Source organism: Capra hircus, chromosome 17 (genome assembly GCF_001704415.2).
Source record: "Capra hircus breed San Clemente chromosome 17, ASM170441v1, whole genome shotgun sequence".
Taxonomy (NCBI): Eukaryota; Metazoa; Chordata; class Mammalia; order Artiodactyla; family Bovidae; genus Capra; species Capra hircus.
The window spans coordinates 7,389,901-7,414,719 of NC_030824.1; the positions used below are offsets into that span (position 1 = coordinate 7,389,901).

At 52.3% G+C, this 24,819-nt stretch overlaps 1 protein-coding gene across 2 annotated transcripts in view; it reads right to left on the reverse strand.

Annotated features, from left to right (window-relative positions):
* Nucleotides 61-24,819, reverse strand: part of KCTD10 (potassium channel tetramerization domain containing 10) — a 34,949-nt gene continuing 10,190 nt past the window's right edge. The window contains exons 2-7 of one of the 2 annotated variants that reach the window (XM_018061096.1): nucleotides 21,532-21,745; nucleotides 15,123-15,292; nucleotides 12,236-12,322; nucleotides 11,856-11,908; nucleotides 10,389-10,584; nucleotides 61-2,819 (exon numbers count right to left, since the gene is read on the reverse strand). In XM_018061096.1, the coding sequence (XP_017916585.1) occupies nucleotides 2,595-2,819; nucleotides 10,389-10,584; nucleotides 11,856-11,908; nucleotides 12,236-12,322; nucleotides 15,123-15,292; nucleotides 21,532-21,745 (945 nt within the window). In that variant the 3' untranslated portion in view covers nucleotides 61-2,594. Of the gene's footprint in view, nucleotides 2,820-10,388; nucleotides 10,585-11,855; nucleotides 11,909-12,235; nucleotides 12,326-15,122; nucleotides 15,293-21,531; nucleotides 21,746-24,819 lie in introns of both variants that reach the window. The other variant, XM_018061095.1, reaches the window with a different exon arrangement.

Sequence of the window (24,819 nt, forward strand, 5' to 3'; positions counted from 1 at the left end):
CACCTCAGTGTGGTGGCCGGACTGTTCTGGGCATTTCTGAAAAGATCCACACAAAAAAAGTTTAAGTAGAAGCGTATATAACTTTTATTTTACATACATCCACAGAGGCTGGTACAACATACAGTGACTGCTTCTGAAGCTCAGAATGTACTTTTTCCCGTGGCACAAGGACAGAAAGGTCAGTGACACACACGTGTTACGGTGACTCTGGTAGTAGGGAGCACACATTCCAGACGGAGGGCTGGGGTACCTGCACGGCGACCACCCCGCTAAATCACTGCAAGGGGGCAGCTGTCAGGCCTGCCCAGGAATTGTCATGGGCAGAGGCCCCCCAGTCACCGCAATCAATGACTTATTTGGAAAAAAACCTGATTATGAGGGACCCAAAGCCGTGTTGGTTTTTCCCACTGTAAGTTATTACAGTGTAATAAAAACTACACTCTGTAACAAATCTTAGGGCCAGTAATTTGCTTGGATGGTTCTTAATAAATACAGGTATTGACTTTTGTTGACCCTTCGTGCTCACGTAAGAGATCAGTTCCTTGAAGAATATGTCTGATAACAGAGCCCTGGACCAGCCAATGCTTCGTCATCATCAGCTCACGGCTACAGGCAGCTAACAGTATCACTCACTGTGGAATGCTTTCATGAACTTGTTCATATCCCAGGGAAGCAAAGACTCCAGACTCCAAGTGCAAAGTTGGAGGAGAAGTGAAAACAGAGATGGCCAGAAACATCAAGTCATAAGGAGCAGAAGCCCCGACAGCTCAGACTGATCCACAAGCTCACTCTTCACATGAACACTTAAAAACAAGAGAGAACTTACATGATGGCTTTTCCATTCCTACAGAAAACATCAGAACTGACATTCACTTTACCGTTCTAGAAAAGGACGACCCCAACAGCAGGGTTGGTGTTTAAAACTTCCACAGTAGAAAATATTTACAAACCATATTTAATTAAGCCCCCTCCCTCCCGTCCTCAGCACTTAATAAAATCCAGGCGGCCTGTATACGAAAGTTGCCCGCGCAACAGTTTAAAAAGCATCTACCCCTGTACGTGATTTTTAGGTTCGATCATGATTGTTTCCAAGTTTTACTGTAGGCTTTGCTGCTGGATACAAAATAAAGGCATACAACTGTCCCAAATAGGGCCGGATGTACAAAGTCTAAGCAGTAAAAACCATTTCAAAATATAAACTCATTTTTTGGGGAATACACTGTCAAAGGCTGCCCTTATTAATACCTTTGGTATAAAACAGTCACTTGAATAGCCAACAAAACCCATCCAGACCATACACACACCTTCACCTTCCTGGAACTACTCTACCAGCCTAGTCTCAGCCAGCCACATTCGTCACAACTTGCTCTGGGCCGGCACGGGCGTGGTGAGGCGGGGAGGTAGGTCACCGAGAACATCCGCCCCCCACGAGCGCCGTGCGGGCAGCAGGGCTCCAGCGCGGGCCCCCCAGGCCCCCCAGGCACACATCCTCATCCAGTCACGCACGTCCCTTAAACAATCATGAACACAGACACCGACCGGACCCCAGAAACCTGCACCACCTCTGGGTCTGCTCGCTGACGGCCACATCACACTGTGGAAGACTCCGAGGCAGAGACCCGGAGGGCATCTCCGGGTGACAGCCATCCTGAGGCCACTGCAGTGAGCACTGGTCCTGCCTGGACGCCAGGACAGAGTCTGGGGCCAGGCTTCCTTTCTTCTAAGCAAAGGGGAGGGCATCCACTTGGGGCAGCAAGCCCCGCTTAACAGGGGAGAAGGCGGGGGAGGAAGGAATGGAGCCCACCAGGCAGCAGTCTGTGTGGGCAGGCCAGACGGCAGGCCTGGAATGGAGTGGGTCCCCAAGGGGGGCAGGGGGTGGGCGGCAGGGGCATTGCTCGCAGCCAGACCGCAGACTGGCTGAAGGAGCGACAGGCCTGCCCTTCGGCAGAGCTGGGCAGCCAGGGTCACGCTGGGAACCGCAGCAGAGAGGCATGAACCTCCAGGGCATACCTCCCACTGCCAGGAGCGGTGGGTCTCCACCCACAAGCTCGGAGCGGCACTCATGGCCGGATGGGCGGCTCTCAAAGCCCTGGAGCCTGTGCCAGGCCGAGCGCACAGGAGCGGGGCCAGGGCGCTGGGCTGCAGGGTGGGCAGACATGGGGACCGCTGGTGGCCACCGACCACAGGGGCCTGCTCCCAGCTGGCAGACTGAACCCTGGAGGGAAGGCCCCCGAGAAGATCAGAGAGGCAGTCAACAGCCACCAAAATAAATACTGCAGAGGCGTTTCTCACACGCACACCCCACCTGTTCACCCACCCCCTCCTCCAGAAGCAGGGAAAGCCCGGCTCCAGCGCTGCTCGGATTCTCTGAGAAACAGAGACCGTGGACCTGGCTTGTTTACCAGCTGGAGTGCGTTCACCTGGGCCTAAAGACATCAATTCACCTTGCCGAGAAATACCAAAATCGTTTGGTTTGTAGGGAAGTCTGTCCGGACACTGGGGCAAGTGGCAGGCGTCTGGGAGCTTGGGGGAGTGCTCGGTGCACAGCAGGGGGGGCAGGTGGGCGGGTGGGGTTGGTGGGGGCCCCCACCCGCTCACTGGTGGAGGTGGGCCCGGTCGTCCGGGCGCTTGATGTGGATCCGCCGCACGCGCTCGATCCGCTCCCGCTCCCGCTCCTCATCCTCGTCCAGGTGGTGGGAGCGCCCGGCTGCCCCACCTGTGGCCTCCAGGAGCGCGTTGTCAGGTCCCCGGCCATCCTGGGCCTCGTACAGCAAAATGTTCAGGGTCTCCTCGTAGATCCGGGCTTCAGGGAACTCCACCTGCGGCCCCACAAAGCACAAGGCGGAAAATTAGCATCGCCCAGCTCCCCCACCGCCCACCTCTGCTGCTGCCGAGGACTTGAGAGCGGCGCCGTCTGGCCCCAGCAGGCCCCCAACAATCTGTAGGACGGTCATGATCACGTCCCAGGCGGTTATCGTTTTCAACGGGCAATGCCTGCACACGGCTCTGGAGTCACAAGCGACAAGACGGACACAGTGCAATGCGTCTCTCTGCCCCTTTCCTTGGACACTGGCATCACTCCCAAATAGGGCTGCACCCTTGCACGCCTGTCATTCCACACCTTAAGGGAGCGTTCCGTCCAAACAGGCCAGCAGCAGGGGGTCCTCATGAAACGGACGATTACAATCCCTCCCCGCTCAGTAAAGCACGTGTCTGTTCACCGCCCTTCGGGGTCAGGCGCCAGGAATAAGAGGCAGGTCCCAGGCACCTGTCTCAGGCAATAGAATGAATCAGTGAGAATTGGCAAAGCACCTGAGATGCTGCACCAAGGAGGATGGCAATGACGCAGAAACCCAAGCGGGACATCTGTACAGTGACTTGGGGCAACAGAACCCAAGTGTTGGCGCCAAAGCTCAGCTTCTGGAGATTCGGGCTCAAAGGAGGAGGAGGAAACAGTCCCTCTGAAGGGGTGGCCATCCCAACACCACCCCCCTGGAGACAGGAGCCTGACAGGACAGAATGCAGAGGGAAGGAAGCCGGGAAAGGGGTCCTGGCCACCATCCTGGCTCCACCACGAACCAGCTGACCAAACAAGAGCTCAGGCTCACTCCAGAGCCCATCCAAGAATCTATACATGAGATCTGACCGTGAGGTCTCTCAGGGCCTTTCCTGCCCCTTAAACTCCAAAACATAAAGTAACTATTTTAAAGTTTAATCAATATGATGCCTAGACTTTGAATATTCAAGGGCAGATTCAATCCACATACAGAAAAAAAAAAACCAAACTAGGAGCACTTTCCCGGTATTCCAGTAGTTAAGAAATTGCCTTGCAATGCAGAGGACTCAGGTTCGATCGCTGGCCTGGGAACTAAGATCCCACATGCCGCAAAGCACCTAGGCCCAAGAGCTGCACTATGGCACCCACCCACTGCAGAGCCCACACACCACAGCCAGAGTCTAAGCAGACAACGAAAGATTCCAAGAGCTACAGCTAAGACCAGGACACGATGGGGAGTCCAGTTACTGGTGGAACTCACAGCCCTGAGGACAAGTTCACAGGAGAAAAGAACCACGTGCCTCCCCAGTGCTGGAGAAGGCGTTAGTCCTCGTGTGTCTGACTCTCTGTGACTCCATGCACTGGAGCTCCTCTGTCCACGGGATTCCACAGACAAGAATACTGGAGTGGGCTGCCATTCCCTTCTCCAGGAGATCTTCCAGACGCAGGGATTGAACCCGGGTCTCCTGCATTGCAGGCGGATCCTTTAGTCTTAGCCACCAGAGACACGCCAAGTGAACAATTCTGGTCCCCCCCAACTATCTCCGGAGGGAAAAAAAGAACCTCAGTGCTCCTCCCTTCCTGGCTACCTTAAAGCAATATGTATCTTTTAGGATATGTTCTACATAAATGAATAAAATCTTTTCAGAATTGAAAAGTTTTTAATTTCTGGTTTTTACTTGGTGGTCTGATTTTCTCATTTGCGTTCTGCCTTTTGAGGCTGCTCCAGGAGCACACAGAGCTGTGGGCTTCTCGGGCTGCAGTGCAGATGACGACCTGAACAGGGGACCACAGACTTGCGTGAAGGTGACAGGGAGTGACCTACTGCATGCGTCCCTGGTCATCAGACTTCTCTTAGGTTGAAAAGGAGAGGACAGTGTATGATATGGTTAAAAACAAAACAGGGAAGCAATCAAGATGGCGGAGGAGTAGGATGCGACTGACGCTCACCTCCTCCCACAAATTCATCAAAAATATCAAAAACGGACACGTGCAATGATTCTTGCAGATTGTCTACTGAATGCTGGCAAAAGAGCCCAGACTGCTCAAAGGGCGAGGAAGTCTCCACAGACTGGGTATGAAAAAAGAAAAAAAAAAGCAAGAAACAAATCAGGATGGGACCTGTGCCCCTGGGAGGGAGCTGTGAAAGAGGAAACGCTCCTGCACCCTGGGAAGCCCCCCACCCCGGGAGATCTGCCGGCACAGGCGAGCCTGGGAGGAGAACACGGCGGCCAGAGGATGGAAGGCAGCATAGACGGCCAGTGGGCTTGGGCCGGGCACTGGCACCTGGGCTTCGGAGATCAGAACCAGAGGGCGGTTGGGGGATGGCCACGTAGGGACAGACGGTGGGGGGCAGGGGGCTGGAATCCAGTGCAACCGTGGCTAGAGTGTTCCCAGTGGAAATCTAGGCCACCCTAGAGACCAGCGACCTTAGCAGGGTGCACGTGGGGAGGGGCGGGACCCAGATTGCAGCCTTCTTCCCTGTGCACACTCGCAGAGGGCAGGACACTGCCTGCACGGGCTCCAGGGGTTGGTCACAGGCCAGAAGCTCCCTCCCCGACCCCGGGAGTGGTTGGGGGGCCCCCTCTGCTGCCCGCCCAGACTCCAGGCATGGCTGCCCGATGCCTCTGCCCCCATCACATGGTGCAGGGGTGCCTGGGCCGCCTGCTGCCACTGAGAACCCCAGGACAGGGCACCAGCCGCCGCACCTGCATACCACCTGTCAAGCGGCGAACCACTAGCACGTGCCAGGGAAAAGGCGACCAGCATCCATACTAAAAACAGCCCTGCACCTAATCCATCAAACCCACACAGGCTACACAGGATGACCCCACACGAACAGCTCTCCAAGACCACAGAAGACAACTGTTCCTCCTAAACTCACAGAGCGGGAGAAGCGTGAACAAGATGAAAGGGTGGAGGAACCAGTCCTGGTTATTCCCCTGAAAGACCGACAATGAAGCAGACCCTTCTGTCTAACAGACACCTGCTTCAAAAAGAGATTAAAAGTACTGAAGGAATTTAAAAAGGCTATAGAAAAACGCCTCTTCACTGTGTTCATGGAGTTCTCGAGGCAAGCATACTGAAGTGGTTTGCCATTTCCTTCTCCAGTGCCTGACATTTCGTCAGGCCCTGACTAGCAGGGACACGTCCTTCAGCTGCTCCACAGTCAGACAACATGCCTGGCCACCTGGCTGTCTCACCACTGGTCTTTGTTGAGCCTGTAAACCTTCGCTGGCTGCCAAGTGTCCATCAATGTGCTGCAGTCCTTGAGTGCAATCTCAAAAACAGAATGATCTCTGTTCGTTTCCAAGGCAAACCATTCAACATCACCACAATCCAAGACTACGCCCCAATCGCTAATGCCAAAGAAGCGGAAACTGAGCAGTTCTACGAAGACCTACAAGACCTTCTAGAACTAACACCAAAAAAAGATGTCCTCATCATAGGGGACTAGAATGCAAAAGTAGGAAGTCAAAAGATACCTGGAGTAACAGCCAAGTCTGGCCTTGGGAGTACAAAATGAAGCAGGATAAAGGCTAACAGAGTTTTGTCAAGAGAACACACTGGTCATAGCAAACACCCTCCTCCAACAACACAAGAGACGACTCTACACATGGACATCACCAGATGGTAAATACTGAATTTAGACTGATATTACAGTTTTTGCAACCAAAGACGGAGACACTCTATACAATCAGCAAAAACAAGACTGTGGCTCAGATCTTGAGCTCCTTATTGCCAAATTTAGACTTAAATTGAAGAAAGCAGGGAAAACCACTAGGCCATTCATATATGACCTAAATCAAATCCCTTATCATTATACATTAGAGGTAACTAATAGATGCAAGGGATTAGATTTGTTAGACACAGTGCCTGAAGCACTATGGATGGAGGTTCGTAACTTTGAACGTGGTGATCAAAACCATCCCCAAGAAAAACAAATGCAAGAAGGCAAAGCGGTTGTCTAAAGAGGCCTTACAAATAGCTGAGAAGAGAAGCAAAAGGCAAAGGAGAAGAGTAAAGACATATCCAACTGAATGTAGAGTTCCAGAGAACAGCAAGGAGAGATAAGAAAGTCTTATTTAGTGAAGAATGCAAAGAAATAGAAGAAAACAATACAATGAAAAAGACTAGAGATCTCTTCAAGAAAATCTGAGATACCAAGGGAACATTTCAAGCAAAGATGGGCTCAATAAAGGACAGAAATGGTAAGGATCTAACAGAAGCAGAAGACATTAAGAAGAGGTGGCAAGAATACACAGAACTGTATCAGAAAAGGTCTTAATGATCCAGATAACCACGATGGTTACTCACCCAGTCAGACATTCTGGAGTGTGATGTCAAGTGGGTCTTAGGAAGCATTGCCATGAACAAAGCTAGTAGAGGTGATGGAATTCCAGCTAACCTATTTCAAATTCTAAAAGATGATGCTGTTAACATGCTGCACTCAATAGGCCAGCAGATTTGGAAAGCTCAGCAGAGGCCAAAGGACTTTAGAAGGTCAGTTTTCATTCCAATCCCAAAGAAAGGCAATGCTAAAGAATGTTCAAATTACCGCATAACTGCACTCATCTCACATGCTAGTAGGTAATGCTCAAAACCCTTCAAGCTAGGCTTCAGTAGTACGTGAACCAAGAGTTTCCAAACGCACAAGCTAAATTTAGAAAAGGCACAGAAATCAGAGATCAAATTGCCAACATCTGCTGGATCTTAGAAAAAGCAACGGAATTAGGAAAAAAAAAAAATCTACTTCTTGTTCACTGACTATGCGGATCACAACAAACTGGAACATTCTTAAAGAGATGGGAATACCAGAACACCTTACCTGTCTCCTGAGAAACCTGTATGCAGGTCAAGAAACAATAGTTAGAACAATGGACAGGTTCAAAATTAGGAAAGGAGTACGTCAAGGCTGTACACTGTCACCTTGCTTATTTAGCTTATAGAGTATATCATGTGAAATGCCAGGCTTCATGAAACACAAGCTGGACAAGACTGCTTAGAGGAATATCACCAACCTCAGATATGCAAATGATACCTCTCTTAGGGCAGAAAGTGAAGAGAAACTGAAGAGCTTCTTGGTGAAGGTGAAACAGGAGAGTGAAAAAGCTGGCTTAAAACTCAACATTCAAAAAACATAACATCTGCTTCCATTACTTCATGGCAAATAGATGGAGAAAAAGTGGAAACAGTGACAGATTTTATCTTTTTGGGCTCCAAAATCACTGCAGATGGTGACTGCTGCCATGAAATTAAGACACTTGCTCCTTGGAAGAAATGCTACGACAAACCAAGACAGCATATTAAAAAGCAGAGACATCACTTTGCCAACAAAGGTTCATACAGTCAAAGCTATGGTTTTTCCAATAGTCATGTATGGATGTGAGAGTGGAACCAGAAAGAAGGCTGAGTGCTGAAGAATCGATGCTTTCGAACTGTGGTGCTGGAGAAGATTCTTGAGAGTCCCTTGGACAGCAAGATCAAATCAGTCAATCCTAAAGAAAATCAACCCTGAATATTCATTGGAAGGACTGATGCTGAAGCAGAAGCTCCAATACTTTGGCCCCCTGACACAAAGAAGTGACTCACTGAAGAAGACCTTGATGCTGGGCAAGACTGAGTATAGGAGGAGAAGAGGGAGACAGAGGATGACATGGCTGGATGGCATCTCTGACTCAATGGACAGGAGTGTAAGCAAACTCCAGCAGATAGTGAAAGACAGGGAAGCCCGGTGTGCTACAATTCATGGGGTTCCAAGAGCCGGACCCAACTTAGCAACTGACCAAGAGGCAATTAAAGATTATCATATTATGCAAAGGCTGCTAAGTCACTTCAGCCGTGTCCGACTCTGTGCGACCCCATAGGTGGCAGCCCACCAGGCTCCCCCGTCCCTGGGATTCTCCTGGCAAGAACACTGGAGTGGGTTGCCATTTCCTTCTCCAACGCATGAAAGTGAAAAGTGAAAGTGAAGTCGCTCAGTCATGTCCGACCCATAGCAACCCCATGGACTGCAGCCTTCCAGGCTCCTCTGTCCATGGGATTTTCCAGGCAAGAGTACTGGAGTGGGGTGCCACTGCCTTCTCCGCATGCAAGGGCAGAAAGAGCAAAACAAATACAGTGGATCACTTATGCTGGGCTGTAATTAGTCACTCGGTCGTGTCTGACTCTTTGCGACTCCATGGACTGTAGCCCACCAGGCACCTCTGTCCATGGCGATTCTCCAGGCAAGAATACTGGATGGGTTACCATGCCCTCCTCCCTCCAGTGGGTCTTCCCAAAGCAGGGACTGAACCCAGGTCTTCCACATTGCAGGTGGATTCTTTACCGTCTGAGCTACCAGGGAAGCCCAAGAATACTGAAGTGGGTAGCCTATCTCTTCTCCAGGGAGCTTCCCAACCCAGGAATCCAACCAAAGTCTCCTGCATTGTAATTCTTTACCAGCTGAGCTACCAGGGAAGCCTGATATCACTTATATGTAGAATCTCAAATATGACAGAAGGGAACCTATCTATGAAACAGAAACAGAATCACAGACTTGAAGCACAGACTGGCGGTTGCCATGTGGGAGATGGGTAGGTGGATCAGGAGTTTGGGATAAGCAGATGTAAACTATTATACATAGGATGGATACACAATAAGGTCCTACTGTAAAGCACAGGGAACTTTATTCAGTATCCTGTGATAAACAGGGTATTTGACCTCGGGCATCTGGCTGTGACCTACTCCTTCCTATATGTGTGTAACTGAGTCACTTTGCTGCACAGGAATAATTTAATACCACAGTGTATAATCAACTATACTCCAAAAAAAATAAAAAAGGAAGGGGGAAGAAAAGAGAAAGGGTACCTAGCCCAAGGAAGGGAGGCAAGCAGAGACGTAAAGGGAGTGAATTTCAGTGAACAGGGGACCGGATGGACCACACTGCAGCATGATGGAGCTCTGCAGAACAACACAGGGACAGAGGCCAACGGAAAGGTCAGGCCCACTGGCTTGCAGAGGATGACATAAAAATGGGTCCGCAGAGTCCAGATCAGTCAGAGAATTGCGCCCTGGGAAGGAAGCCCCCAGGGTTCAGGAGGAGCGCCGAGTGAGCCCCGTGAGGGCGGAGGGCTGCCCGGGTCAGTGGGGAGGAGGACAGATGACAAGGAAGGAGTAGGTCACAGCCAGATGCCCAAGGTCAAGCCCTTGGAGGGAGCACTGCTCCTGATGAGCGAGACGGATGCGGCCAGGCTGGTGGGAAACCACGCTTCATGGAGGACGGCAAGGTGGGGTCAGATCACCGACGGCAGAGGAAAAAACATGGGCAGCAGGGTACACGTGGGGACAAGGATCCGTGTGAATCCCAGTCACAGAAAGGGACCCCAGCAGCAGTGCGACTGCCTCTCCTTGCTGTTCCGCATCAGAAACGAAATGCCATGCTGTTTTTCCAAGCTGACAATGGGACCCTTCCAGGACCCCAGGGATAATGAGTACTAGTGAGGAGTCGTGGGTCCAGAAAACACCTTTAGAGCCTTTGCCTCTTGAAGTGGACTTGGCTCAAGGGAAAGGGAAGTTGGACGAATATGGATTTCAGCCCAGCCACCTGGCGCCGTCCTCTGCAGGCCCTTACCTTTGTCTGTTTCTTCTCAGTGGCGTAGACGATGGAGGTGCAGCAGACCTCGGCGATCTTGCGGCCCTGGCCGTAGAAGGACCAGCAGCAGATTTCGTCCCCAATGACGTCCTTTATGAACAGGACCCTTCCGTTAAAGCGCAGAGACAGCTTATCAAACAGTTCGATGTTTTTCAACATATTGTCGTCAGAATTGCTACAAAAGAGCAGGTGATAAGGCAACTGATTACCAGCACGTGTTAAGGGCCACCACCGGTGGGGCAGTGTTTCCACATGCAGGCCCCTTATCCCCCACCAATTCTTACCAATCTCACAAGAAGCCCAAGAAGGCAGCAGTATAGTCCCTACCGCTCAAAGGAAAGCAAGGATCAGAGAAATCAGGGAACTGCCCAAGGTCAAAAACTAATAAATTGCAGAGCTGAGTCTCAAAAAGACAGCTCTGGCCCCCAAGGCTGTGCTCGAGTGGCTGTCCTGCTGTGCCAGAGCCAGGGATGAAATGAAAACACAGGGCCCCGCGGGCAGGCAGGTGGGGGACATAGAGGCACGCTCCATGGAGCCCCGTGAGAGGCTGAGCGACCAGCCCTAACAGACCGCTTATCCTGGGTCCATTTACTGGTCTTGCCTGACTTCATCAACCCCACATCTTTTAATTCTTGATTCGGAGCCACATGTTCCGAAGAGGCAAACGGCGCTCTAGACACCCATATATACTGCTAGTGGGAACATAAAATGGTGTAGCAGTCACTGTGGAGAACAGTCCGGCAGGTCCTCAAACGATTAAACCTGCAGTCCCTGCGTGGCCCAGCAATTCCACTCCTAAGTGTCTACCCAGGAGAAATGGAAATGTGTGCATGTACACATACATCCACAGCAGCATTATTCCTAACAGCCAAAAGGTGGAAACAACCCTAACCGCCCAACCATAACTGGTGGAGAGATAAACAATGTGGTCTGTCTGGAGGGCAGAATATTATTCAGCCATAAAGAGGAATGAAGTCCTGATTCATGCTACAACATGGATGAACCCTGAAAACACCATGCTGAGTGAAAGGAGCCAGACACAAAAAATAGCACACTGCACGATTCTATCTACAAGAAGTGTCCAGTGCAGGCAGAGCCACAGAAACAGAAAGCACAGCAGTGGTTGCCTGGGGCTGGGGGGTAGGAGGGTAGAGCGATACGGGGAGTGACTGATCCCAGGTTTCCTTCTGGGATGATAACGGCAGACAATGAGGAAAGTGGCGATGGGTGCACAGCTCTGTGAACACAGTAAGAAGCACTGAGTTGTGTATTTTTAAAAGGGTGAATTTGACAGTATGTGGGAATTAGATTCCATAACTGTCTATCCAGCAGGGCACTCTGGAGGTGCAGAAAGGGAGCGTGTGTTTCCAGCTGAAGGGAGTGTGGGGGCAGGGAGCCGGGCCTGGCACGCATGAGTACAGAGGTCTTTCCCGGCCAACACCTCACCTGGTATACGAGTATTTGTTGTTACTTCTGTTGTAGAGCAACTTCACGGCTGGCTGTCGGTTGTTTCAGGGAAAAAAAACAGAAAGAAGAGAGTTACTTGGGAGCGCAGGTGCAGAGAACCACTGGCTTCCCTTGGAGCTGGGGCCCTGCCATCAGCCTGAAAAGGCAGGTTAAGCGTCGCCTGCGGGGTGGGGAGGGGCTGAGAGGGAGACGGCATGACCTCAATACCAGGGCCAACACAAGGTGAGCCGCAGGCTCCCATTCTTGACCCTATCTCAGACCTTGTGCAAGCAATTTTACACATATTTCAAAACTTTTTCAGAAGAATCCCCACCACTTTCAGTAGCAAAAGAAATGCCACAAGGGTGCCTCCAACATACCTTATTTGACGTCGCTATAAGTTTCTGTTCTTCCTTGGATGACGTGATGACGGGAACTTTGCAGAATGGCTCGTAAGTATCTTTGTTCTGCTGGAACAAAACATACTTTCAGCCTGGGAGGCCTGCCCAGCATTGGATTGTTTAAGCTGGCCTGCCAGGCAAAGACAGGTTCTGGTGAGAGGAGATGGGGCAGCCACGGCTGCGAAGAGATGAGGACGATCTTGTAAGCTGAGTGACGATCAAGAGTGGAGTTCTCCAGTGAACCTGCTCTTTGGCCAGGAGTCTTACATGCCAGGGTGTTCCGTAAATACTAACAATGATGACACTTTCATAGCCCAGGGAAAGTGAAAAGAAAGGGAAGCTGCTCAGTCGTGTCCGACTCTTTGCAACCCCATGGACTGTAGCCTACCAGGATCCTCCGTCCATGGGATTTTCCAGGCAATAGTACTGGAGTGGGTTGCCATTTCCTTCTCCAGGGGATCTTCCTGACCCAGGGATCAAACCTGGGTCTCCCGAATTGTAGGCAGACGCTTTAGCATCTGTGCCACCAGGGAAGTCCTCTCATAGCCCAGGAAGCCACTCAAAAATAAACCATAAACAAGGCAGATGAAATATGATTGTCTCAAAACTCCTACAAACTCCACTGCAATGACTGTAGAGAAATAAAAAGGTATAAGCCCATAAGGAGAAAAGGAACAGAAGCACGGTCAGCGGCAAGAGATGTCACGAACTCGAGGCTGGAAAGCAGATCTCAGAGGAGTGACAACCAAGCAGAAGGAGAAAGCTGAACCCTAAGCCAGCTGATGGGAAAGAGCCTGGGAGATTTTCCCAGAACAGCTCTAAAGGCTGGCGGGCTGAGAGCAAGAGTTTGGGACTGCCTGCCTGTTGGCAGAAGCACTGGTGAGACCGCAGATGGATGTCCTACCCCAGCCTGGCAGGAGAAAAGTCCACTTTCCTGGACTAGTTTGTACAGGAGAGGACAAGGCTGACTTGCTCTTCTGAAAAGGGGGGATTCAGTGAATGATCTACGCACTCAATAGTGAGCCCTACCCCTTCTGCTCAGATCCCAAAAGGCAGCCAGTCAGGCTCATACCAACCAGGCTAGAGAAGGGAGGACTCCTCTACGAGAACCACCTGTCTGGAAGAAGCGTTTATAGATTCTGACACTGAGAGTTCCCACTGAAGAAGTCAGCCTTATCATTCACCACTGAAGCCCACGGAACAACAAAGACCAATACCTACAGCTTTTTTCAGAGCTTAAATTTCAACAGACCAAGGATCATCAGATTAGATTCAGAAAGCCTCTGAAATATGAGACTGAAACCAAGACAAAGAGAAAAAGTAAGAGGAGCCGCACGATGAAGGCAGCAGAAAGGAAACTCCAATAGCGAGATGGGAACAGCAAGGGCAGGCATCACATCCTATGAAACAGGGCCGGCATGCCACATCAAGGGCACGTGGAGAACAAGAAAAGGCTCCTGGGGGTCAGAAATACGAGAGCAGAAATGAAAAACGCAGCAGAAGCCTTGAAAAGACACAACTGTCGGAGAAAACAGAACAGAAACAGTGACAGAGCTAGGAGGCCAGTCCCCTGAGGTTTAATCTCAGACTAACAGAAACCACGAAAGGGAACCAGAGGGCGCGTCTCTAAGACGAAGGAGGAACAGATTCCCTGATGTGTCTGAGCAGACCAAAAGGAGACTGTGGTTTCTGAGAACTTGGGGCTACATTCAGATTGTGTGCTGAGAAAACCAAGCCAACAAAAAACAATGAGGCAACGACTAATTCTGGCAAACTGAAAAGTTACAAGAGAAAGGAGACAATCACTGTATACTCTATGGCTCAACTGTTAGTATTCACACGGCTCACTGTGAACTCTGAGTACCGGTTTACTCAGAACTTTGAGAAACGATACTGAGAGAAGGAACGCGTGCATGCAAGCTTGGTAGCGGCTTGGGGTGGTGCGTGAGCTGACTTTCCACTTTCTATAGAAATGTCAGTGGATGATGCTGAAAATGGAAAATCAATAAATAGCAATGTGAGAAATATGAGAAAAAACAACTGCTGTAAGAATCAGAAGAGGCTGCTTCAGGGGTGGCAGGGGGTAGAGGGCATATGGTAGTGTTTTAGACATCAATCTTGCCTACAGTACTAACTTGCCTTTGCAAATGCTCTACCTACATTACTTCAATAAACACAAACATGACATCAAAAGAACCAAGTAAAGACTTCAGCGTTCCATTAGATGGACAGTGAGTCCACAGACTCTCGGGAGAGGCGGCATGTGCAAGCTAACAGTTCCTCGGGCAGACAGGCGTGACGGGGGCTGCCTCCACGGGGAGCCACACGGACAGGCGGCTGGGAGAGGTGCAAACGTGAGCCTCACAAATACAGATCTGATGCCTCTGACAACCTACAGGGACTCTCCTGATCCCCTGCCACGTCTTCACAGCTGCTGGCCCCATCAAGAGGCACTCTAGTTTTGCAGGGATTATACTCTCCCTAGACTTGATTGCAGTGGTCTTGCCCCAGGTCCAGCTGAGGAGTAGGGGGTATCTGTCTGCAGAGATTATGGTGGACTCTCAACAATGACTCATGGGTAAGTCCCCAGAACAGTCCAGAAAACAGATCAAGTTGTATACCCCATAGCTGGGTACTGAAGGGCTGCAATGTACACAGGAGAGGACCTGAAACCATGGGGGCTGAAATATGCTGGAGAGCAGTCAGGTGGCCTGGGCATCCCCTCTGAGGGGTTAAGCTGGCCAGAGGGGAGCAGCCCCGAGGTCAACTCATTAACTCGCACAGCAGCTCAGTGAGGGAGGAACTGCCCTCCTCCACAGAGAGGGGAACCGGAGGCCGGTGGCCCCAGGGCAGGGGGGACACCTACTTGCAGGGCGGCCTGGCACTCTTCTACTAGGCCCTGGACCAGGTAGTACTTGGCTTCTGCCAGCAGCTCCTCGATCTCCCGACGGCTCTCAGGCAAGGGGACCGCCCCGTCGCGAAGGTAGTTGAGTATCGTACCGAAGTGCTTGCCACACCGGTCAATGAGGATCCAGCCTGCGGTGGGAAGAGGCGGGAAGGAGGGGTTCGTCACCTGGGCATGCCTTTCCTGGAAGGCCCTGATGGGAATGGGGTGGCTCTTGGTTCCATCTGCCTCCCGGGGATAGCAGGACCATGGAGGAGGCAGCGGCCTCAGCCGCCCGGCTCCTAGCAATGGGCTGACGGAGGCCCTGCCTGGCAGCGCCACCATAGCCTCCCGGCCCTGCTGGCTGCAGACACTGCACCCGGACTCACTGGTCTTGGGCTCTTCCAGGTGCAGGGCCCCTGTGTCCTAAAAGCACGTTTCTAAGTTGCCTCAAAAATCCCTTTGTCAAGTGCATCCCAAGAGGGCCTAATGCCCCACATCTGGATGAAAATAGGGTCCCAATGACCACAACCCATGGACGGTGGAAAGGCTTCTGGGGTGAAAACATCCACTCCTTTTTCAACAATACTTTTTTCAGACTCTTACACAGCAGAGCCATTTCTAAGGAAGCAGAAGGCTCGCTGCCCACAGGCTGTGACATCTGGCTCCCAAAGGTGACCCCAGGCACTCACCAGCACCACCAGAAGAAATTCCACCCGTGACCCCACACAAGGCATTTAGGGACCTGAGATACGGTGGTGACCAGACAGACCCTGCCCTCGAGTGGTTCAGCCTGACCTGGGGAGACGGCACTGGCATTTACGGGAAATGGAAACAGCTCCCAGCTGCTGACTGGAAGCGGGCATGGTGCACAACTCTGCCTTGGCGGTGGGGGCAGGACAAGGCAAGCCCTCCCACTTATCAGCATCCTCTCCAATCTCCAATCCCGCACTGGCCTGCGACGCCCATTTCTCCTCCACTAGAAAGCCATGCTTCTCAGGATTCCTCGGCTGAAATGTACATGCTATTGGGAGGGGGAAAGCGGACTAGAGCCTGGGAAGCAGAGGAGGAGGTACCAGAGAAGGAAGTAAGACCAAGCATGTCTCAAGAGAAAATGTGAAGCCACACAGATGGGAGGGGTCCGGGCCTTCCCAACCCATGGCATCACCCCAGGAAGGGGGCCCCCCGTCTCCTGCTGCATGCTGCAGGGGAGAAAACGCCGGCGCCCAGGGCAGGTAGGAGGTTTACACAGCAATCAGTCACACTCTGCCTCTGCTTTCTCTCAGTCTGGGAAAAGCGCCAGGTTTCCACTCCGAAGACCACTATGTCCTTCCCGAGTCCTCCTCAGACCCAGGCCCTGGATCAGCAGAGGTCAACGAAGGCCAAGAGCAGCCAAGGCACCTTTCCACATCTGGAGTAGCAAGTCGGCCCACCTGCCCCAAACCCAGCACCACCACGGGTGCGCGGGTGCTCTAGCGCACGAGCTGGGTGGCGCCTATCACCATCACCAGCCACGCTGACAAGGCCATTTCCCCGCTTCCCCAGCAGCTACTCCTCAGGCCATGGCTCCCGGGCCTTTGGTTACAGCTTGGTCACAGGCTCTGGTTTCCTGAGCACAGTGCGAAGTTTATCCCCAGTCGCAGCAAATGCAAAGCAAAGGTGGGGCCCTGGATCCGAGGAAGGATGAGGTCTTCACAGGATGGTGAGTCCTGTCATCTTGATGGTGCCCCCTGATGCTACCGCTCCTTTCTCCAGCGGAGACAGCACAGTACAGGCTTAGCGTCTGTCCGGCAGCTCAGATCCTTGAGCAAACAGGACCACTGAGTGTGTGGGCGGGGCCAATCAGAGCACAGGCCCCGCCCCCCAAAGGGAGCTCCTCCCACTCCAGCCAAGAGTGGCCAGGCCGGGATGAAGTCCAGGGCTGAGAGCCCTGATACTCCGGGAGAAGCCAAAAATGTAGATTTCCAGTGAAATCTCCTGATTTTTCAGTAAACTGAAGAGCTGATTCACTGGAAAAGATCCTGATGCTGGGAAAGACTGAGGGCAAGAGCAGAAGGCCCCGGGCAGCAGAGGATGAGAAGGTTAGATGACATCAGTGACTCAATGGACGTGAGTTAAGGCAAACTCTGGGAAATACTGAAGGACAAGGAACCTGGTGTGCTGCAATCCCTGGGGTCTCAAAGAGTTCGGACATGACTTAGTGACTGAACAACAAAAATTGTAAACCTGTCATTAACCCACCACAGGGCAGCCAAAACTGGGCCCACAGGCCACTAGCTTCTGACCTCTGTGTTACTGTGGATCAAGTGCCCCCTTCCAATGCGCTGACACGGTATCGTAAGACCAGATTACCTTCCCACCAGTTCTCGATGAGAGATGCTCACTCTCCTACATTTTCCATAGATAAAAAGACAGGTTCAGGGACATCCCCTCGTTGGGGAGGCTGCACTACGCCACACAGAACAAGCGAGAAACTCCTTTCATTGCACAGAACTGAGGAACCATGCAGAACCTCGGTCTTTGGAGAAATGGCACCCAGTTCCACTCAGCTGCTCCAGGAAGAAAACCTCCTCCCCTGTCTCACCGAGTGGACAACTAGGCCGCCAAGAGCGAGGGCCCCTGAAATCAATTACCCGAGTGACACTCCAGAGTCTCCATAAACCAACAGCCGGACTGTGACGCTGGGCTCCGGCTCAAGAATGCTGCCAGGAAATGCTTGTGGTGAAGGAATCATACTTTGGACAAATAAGGGAAAAAAAAAAGAGCCAGGCGCGCTCTCCATGAGGTTTCAATTAGCGTTTTGACTTCAAAAATATTTTTGCTGCTTTCAGAGCAGGAATTGATCCCTTTGAAATGGTCAGCTCCGGTCCCTAGCATGTAGACAAGCTAAGAGAGGCCAAGCCACGTCAGGATGACCTAGAGTCCCCCAGCCCCTTGGGCAAGGCTGAAAGAAGGGTGAGGGGTGCAGACCCAGAGGCTCTTGGACGGATGGGCTGAGAGACGCACCCAGCGTGGGCCTCCACTGCAAACCCAGCTCTGCGCTTGCCTGCTGGATGAGGTAGGCATTTCACTGAACCTCTCGGCCCGGCAGTTTCTCGTCCTAAAATGGTGCCTCCCTGCGCTGGCATAAAGGTGAGAGAATGTGCCGGAGCCACAGAGCACAATGCCGGGTCTATCAGCAGCACTCAAACCAGGTCTCTGACGCTGAGCCCTGTATACAGGTCCTTGTGACTGAGACAGCGTGTTCCAGCCCCGGGAAAGTGGTCTGCATGGCTTCCGGGGAACCTGGGAGAAGGCTCTACTTAGGGTCGGGGGCAGCAGACCACATACTTCCTCTCTCCTTCCCTCCCCCACCTCCTCCAGGAAGCTTTCACTGACCTCTCCTTTGCCATACTAAGGTAGGTCTTTATGGTCCCAAGCTTGCCGAGGTACTTGAGTCCCTATTACAGGCTCAGACTCTTGGGAGCACCCTCCTTCCTGAACTGGGATCTCCAGGGCAGGGTTTCTCTGCCTCGGCACTCCTGACACTTGGGGTTTTCTTGGCTTTCTCTCTAGTTGTGGCCTGTGTGCTTCTCCTACTGCGGCGAGGGCTTAGCTGCCCTGTGGCATGTGGGATCCCTGTCCCCAGCACCAGAAGGCGGACTTTTAACCATCAGACCATCGAGGACGTCCCTACTGACACTTTGTGCTGTGCTCAGTCACATTTGTGTCCAACTTGGTGCAACCTTATGGACCGCAGCCTTCCAGGCTCCTCTGCCCATGGGATTCTCCAGGCAAGAAAACTAGAATGGGTTGCCATGCCCTCCTCCAGGGGATCTTCCCAACCCACACGATATACAACTCAGACAGGCAGAAGAGCGTGGGGTGCAAAAGAGTCTGCCGCCACCCGGGTCCCCTCCCCAGGAGCCACCAGCTTCTCAGGTATCCTGTGGAGCTTTCTACCAACATGATGCACACAGGTTTGGACCTTCAGGGCCCTTGTTCCGAAACCAGCAAGTGGTCCTGCTGGCTTCGCCCACCTGTTTGTGGCACACTTCACTGTCACCGACAGCCTTCTCACCTGAAGGCCAGGGTGAAGCTGTGAGATGCAGAAAGTCTACCCTGTTTTGCAGAGTTGAGGGCGTGCTCAGGCCATGGGTGGGGCTGTGCAGCGTCACCCCAGGGGCCAACGGGATTGCTCTGCCAGCAGTGCCGGCTGGAGGACCAGACACCCAGCCTGACGTCACAGGCCTGAAAGGGCTTCAGTTCTAAGCCAGTGGTTGGGCCACAAGGCTGCCACACTCAGGCGCCCCGGCCCGAGGGCTGAGCCCACACCAAACCACACAAAGCAGATAGTAAGAGCTAGCCAGTTCTGCCTGTAGTAGCTTCCTCGTTTCCAGCTCTGTAAGTTTTGAAAAAGCCTTTCACCTCTCTGAGATGTGTGTGTGTGTCAGCTGCTCAGTCATGTCCGACTCTTTGCAACCCCATGGACTGTGCCCACCAGGCTCCTCTGTCCATGGGATTCTCCAGGCAAGAACACTGGAGTGGGTTGCCATGCCTTTCTCCAGGAGATCTTCCCGACCCAGGGATCAAATCCAGGTTCCCCGCACTGCAGACAGATTCTTTACCATCTGAGCCATCAGGGAGTGGATTTCTCACTAATCAGTAACAGCAGCAGCCACCCCCCAAAGGGTTAGGGTGAGACTTAAATGTAACAAAGCCCCCACAAGGCCATACTGTGAGCTGTTCCTAATGGCTCGAAGGGGGCTGGTGCTCCCCTGAAGTGAAAACAGCTGTGGTTTGGCATATCCAAGACCACACTCCTTCCCTGGGGATGCTGGGCTTTCCAGGAAGCCCCAGGCAAGCACACACACGGCAGCTGTTGAGAAGCCCACGCAGGCCCGCTGCTTCCACTCCCGGGAGTCTCCCAGCAGGGGGCGGGAAAGCCCTCGGACTGCGTCTCCTCTGTGACACGGCAACAGGCCACCAAAGGCGAGGGCCCTTCAGGGAGACGAGGCTCCCACTCTGCTTCTGCAGTCACTCGGGCGCTTTTCCTGAGCCCCGCCAAGGACTGGGCAGGGCGGAAGTAAAGCCACAGCGATCCAGGGCTCTCAGATAAGGTCTGTTTCCTTCGGCAGCTGGGGCGCTATTGTCTTGATTTCCACAAACACTCCCGCAATGCTGGGTGTGGCCCAGCAGAAGGGACCCTCCCATTCCTAAGAAGCTCCGCGTTTTCTGGGTGCAGCGCGGAGGCAGCTCTGGGGCTCTGGCCTCGCCTGCTGCTGCTGGGCCAGAAACCCAAGGTCACTGGGAGCCAGGGGAAGCGGGACTCTGGGCCCTGCAGACTGGCTTCTCCAGGACAGAGGGAGATGCGCCCACTGGCGGACAGCCCAAGGGTGCGCTCTTAGGATCTGAGAACACGGTGTGCATACCGGGCCCAGGGCCCCCAGTGCCACCCCCGGGGTCAAAACTCGCCCCTCTCCCAGGCACTACCATCCCCAGAGACGCAGGGTGTCAGCACAGACGCCAGCCTCAGAAACAGGGAAGGTAAGGTCGAGCCAGGCTGCGGCCTGGTCTCAAGGAAGCTCAGGCCAAGCAACGAAAGATGGGGCCATCTTTCAACCACATGCCACCTTCCCCCATAAACCCGGTCAGAGAAGGATGCTCTTTCAGGGTTCTGAGCGTTCCCGGTGGGTTGGAAGTAGGACCACTGTAAGCAATTCTTCATCCTGTATTAACAGGACTTTCCATGAAAACAAAAACACCCCACACTGAATGCACATATACTCAACACTTCCTATGGACCAAGAGCCCCAGGGAGGAGGTGTCACCGTGCCCATTTAGCAGATGGGGAAATGAGATGTCAACAGATTGAACAACTTGAGGGCCACCAGACACGAGAACGGGGAGCTGCGACCCCAGTTCAGGTCTGTGAGTCCTCGACAGGTCCCAGCCTGTGAGGACAAGGGTCCCGAGCAGACGCTCCTGCCTCGGTCACACCTGAGTCTCACTCTGAGATCACAGGATCATCACGGAGAGAATGGGAAGGGAGCCAACCAGGGAAGCCAGTCTAGTGTCCGCTGCACAAAGCTGAGGCCTGGGGGCAGGGAAGTGACATTCTCAAAGTCACAACGCAAGCCAAGTGGAGACGTGGAGACTATGACCCCACTCACTCCCCCCAGGGGCCACCTCCGTCATCTTCAGGTCTCAGCTTAGGTGTCACCTCCTCAGGGAAGCCCTCCCTGACCACACCCCGGATAGACGTGGTCTCCATTACTAACACTCAAGGCTCCCTCCACATCTGGTAACACCGAGCACAACAGGAAACCTGAGCCGGTTTTGTGTTGCTCTTCTGAGCTGGAAGGAAGCCCTCGACAAGAAGCACAGCCCCGGCCCAGGACGCTGGGCTTACCTTCACTGTCGGTGAGCACCTCCATGCGCCCGCTGAACATGGCCTTCAGCATGGTGTCCTGCTTGGTCAGCGTCTGCATGGTGGTGTAGTACAGGGCTCCGCCCACGTTCAGCTTCACGTACTTGGAGCTGGGGCTTGTGCCCTTGAAGGAAGTGGTGCGGGTCGCAGCCGCTGGCACCGCTGAGCTCACCACACTTTCTCCTGACATCTCTTCCTGCCCGGGGACAAGACGCAGGGTCAGCAGGGTCAGGGCACCGGGCCTGATTTCCTTCCCTCAACCAGTGGGCTGCGGCTGGCCTCCTATGAGTCCTGTTTAGTCCTAGTGTGTCCTGCACTGAGATCAAAGTTCACTCCCGGTCTTCACAGCTCAGGAAGAGTTCAGAGGAAAACCTGGATTTCTGGCTTCTCTTAAAATCAGAGGCCAGGCCTTCCCTGGTGGCTCCGGGGTAAAGAATCTGTCTGCCAAGGCAGGAGACGCAGGTTTGATCCCTGAGCCAGGAGGACCCCACACGCCATGGAGCAACTAAGCCTGGGAGCAGCAATGACTGAGCCTGCAAGCCTAGAGCCTGTGCTCTGCAAAGAGAAGCCACCACACCGCACTAGAGAGCAGGCCCTGCTTGCCACTAGAGAAAAGCGTGCAGAGCAAGAGAGACCCGGCATAACAACAACAATCAGAGACCAGCTAGGCCAGCAGGGGAATGCGTGGTGTGAGCTGGGGTGCTGGCTGCCCCGTGGGCAGGCGCTGCAACCCCCAACTGGCCCTGAACTCCACACAGACAGCTGGGCTCACACACCGGCTTCACCTGTTGGACCTGCAGATCTGAGTTTACCACCGAGTCCTGCATTACCAGGAGTTCCTTTGTGCCTACTGCTGATATGACTAAAGGGACACCCTGGCTGTACCCTAAAGCGGCTAAGAGCCCTACTCTCTGTCCCCTCATCGCCACTTACCACGCAACAGCTGAAAGCAACACTTTTCAGCTGAATTACCCATGAAACAAGCTTGGGAGAAACTGAGTGTGATCTCAACTACCATTCCCCTCCTGGGAAAGTCTTTCCCAGGACTCAGTGAAAGACATAAAGATGCAATGAAGCCAGTTACTGCAAAATTAGAAGCTTCCTGCACTAGCGTCACCCCAGACAGCAACATCCACCGAGTCCCTCCCAGAGCCCTGCTGGCGACCGTGTGCATCTCAGGTCGTAGAAGCGGATGCCGCTTCTGACTGAAGCAGACGGACGACGGGAGACTGGAACCTGGCATGCGTGTACGCCCAACTGTTTATAAAATATAATTTCATTTGTACTGAACTACAGTTGGTTTACAACGTTGTGCCAATCTCTGTGGCACAGCACTGACTCGGTTATACATATACACACATTTTTAATATTCTTTTCATTGCGGTTCCCTGTGCGCTACAGTTAGACCATGCTGCTTATCTAGCCTCTATCTAATAGACAAGCGGGCCTTGTGAAGCATCGCTACAAACAGAGCTCATGGAGGTGAAGGAATGCCAGCTGAGCTGTTTCAAATCCTAAAAGAAGATATTGTGAAAGTGCTGCACTCAATATGCCAGCAAATTTGGAGAAGTCAGCAGGGGCCACGGGACTGGAAAAGGCCAGTTTTCATTCCTATCCCAAAGAAAGGCAATGCCAAAGAATGTTCAAACTACCTCACAATTGCACTCATCTCACATGCTATCAAAGTAATGCTCAAAATTCTCCAAGCCAGGCTTCAACAGTATGTGAACCGGGAACTTCCAGATGTTCAAGCTGTATTTAGAAAAGGCAGAGGAACCAGAGATCAAATTGCCAACATCTGCTGGCAGAAGTTCAGAAAAACATCTATTTCCGCTTCACTGATGACGCTAAAGACTGTGTGTGGATCACAACAAACGGGAAAATTCTTGAAGAGATGGGAATACCAGAACACTTTACCTGCCGCCTGAGAAATCTGTATGCAGGTCAAGAAGCTCCAGTTAGAACCAGACACCGAACAACAAGCTGGTTCCCAATCAGGAAAGGAGTATCTCAAGGCTGATACTGTCACCCTGCTTACTTAACTTATATGCAGAGTACATCATGCGAAATGCTGGGCTGGATGAAGCACAGGATGGATTCAAGATTGCCAGAAGAAATATCAATGACCTCAGATGACACCACCCTTATGGAAGAAAATGAAGAGAACTAAACAGCCTCTTGATGAAAGTGAAAGAGGGCAAAAAAGCTGGCTTAAAACTCAACATTCATAAAACGAAGATAGTGGCATCCAGTCCCATCAGTTGGGGAAACAATGGAAACCGTGACAGACTTTATTTTGGGGGGCTCTAAAATCACTGCAGATGGTGACTGCAGCCATGAAATTATGAGATGCTTGCTCCTTGGAAACAAAAGCTATGACAAACCTAGACAGCATATTAAAAAGCAGAGACATTACTTTGCTGACAAAGGTCTACAGAGTCAAAGACATGGTTTTTCCAGTAATCACGTATGAATGTGAGAGTTGGACCATAAAGAAAGCTGAATGCCGAAGAATTGATGCTTTTGAACTGTGGTGCTGGAAAAGACTCTTGAGAGTCCCTTGGACTGCAAGGAGATCAAACCAGTCCATCCTACAGGAAATCAGTCCTGAACATTCACTGGAAGGACTGATGCGGAAACTCCAATACTTTGGCCACCTGATGCGAAGAGCTGACTCACTGGAAAAGACCCTGATGCTGAGAAAGACTAAAGAAGGAGTAGAGGATGACAGAGGGTGAGATGGTTGGATGGCATCACTGACTCGATGGACATGAGTCTGAGCAAACTCCGGGAGTTGGTGATGGACAGGGAAGCCTGGCATGCTGCAGTCCATGGGGTCGCAAAGAGTCGGACACAACTGAATGACTGAACTGAACTGATGTAATAGTTTACATCAGCTAATCCCAAACTTCCAGTAGAAAACTTTCTTGGATAGGTAAAATTCTACAGCTGGAGAAGTGTCTGAGAGTGGCTGAGTCTTTACTGAACCTGGGGATCGGTGCTGAGAAGGCAGCCCCTGATGGCCAGCAGCTACCTGGCCTGCACGCTGAGGCTCTGGGCTGCCTGCAGCCCATCACCACCAGACAAGGCCACTTGGTGGCGGACGGATCAAGATCCAAGCAAGGCCTCTCCGTGATTATGTCTGAACACGGACAAAAACACTGTCCCCCAAAAATGACCAGTAGGAGCCACGGCTGCTTCTTCCCCAATTAAAGCCCGAGCTCCATTCTTCCCACCTTGAAGGGAGGAATTACGGAGACCCAATCACAG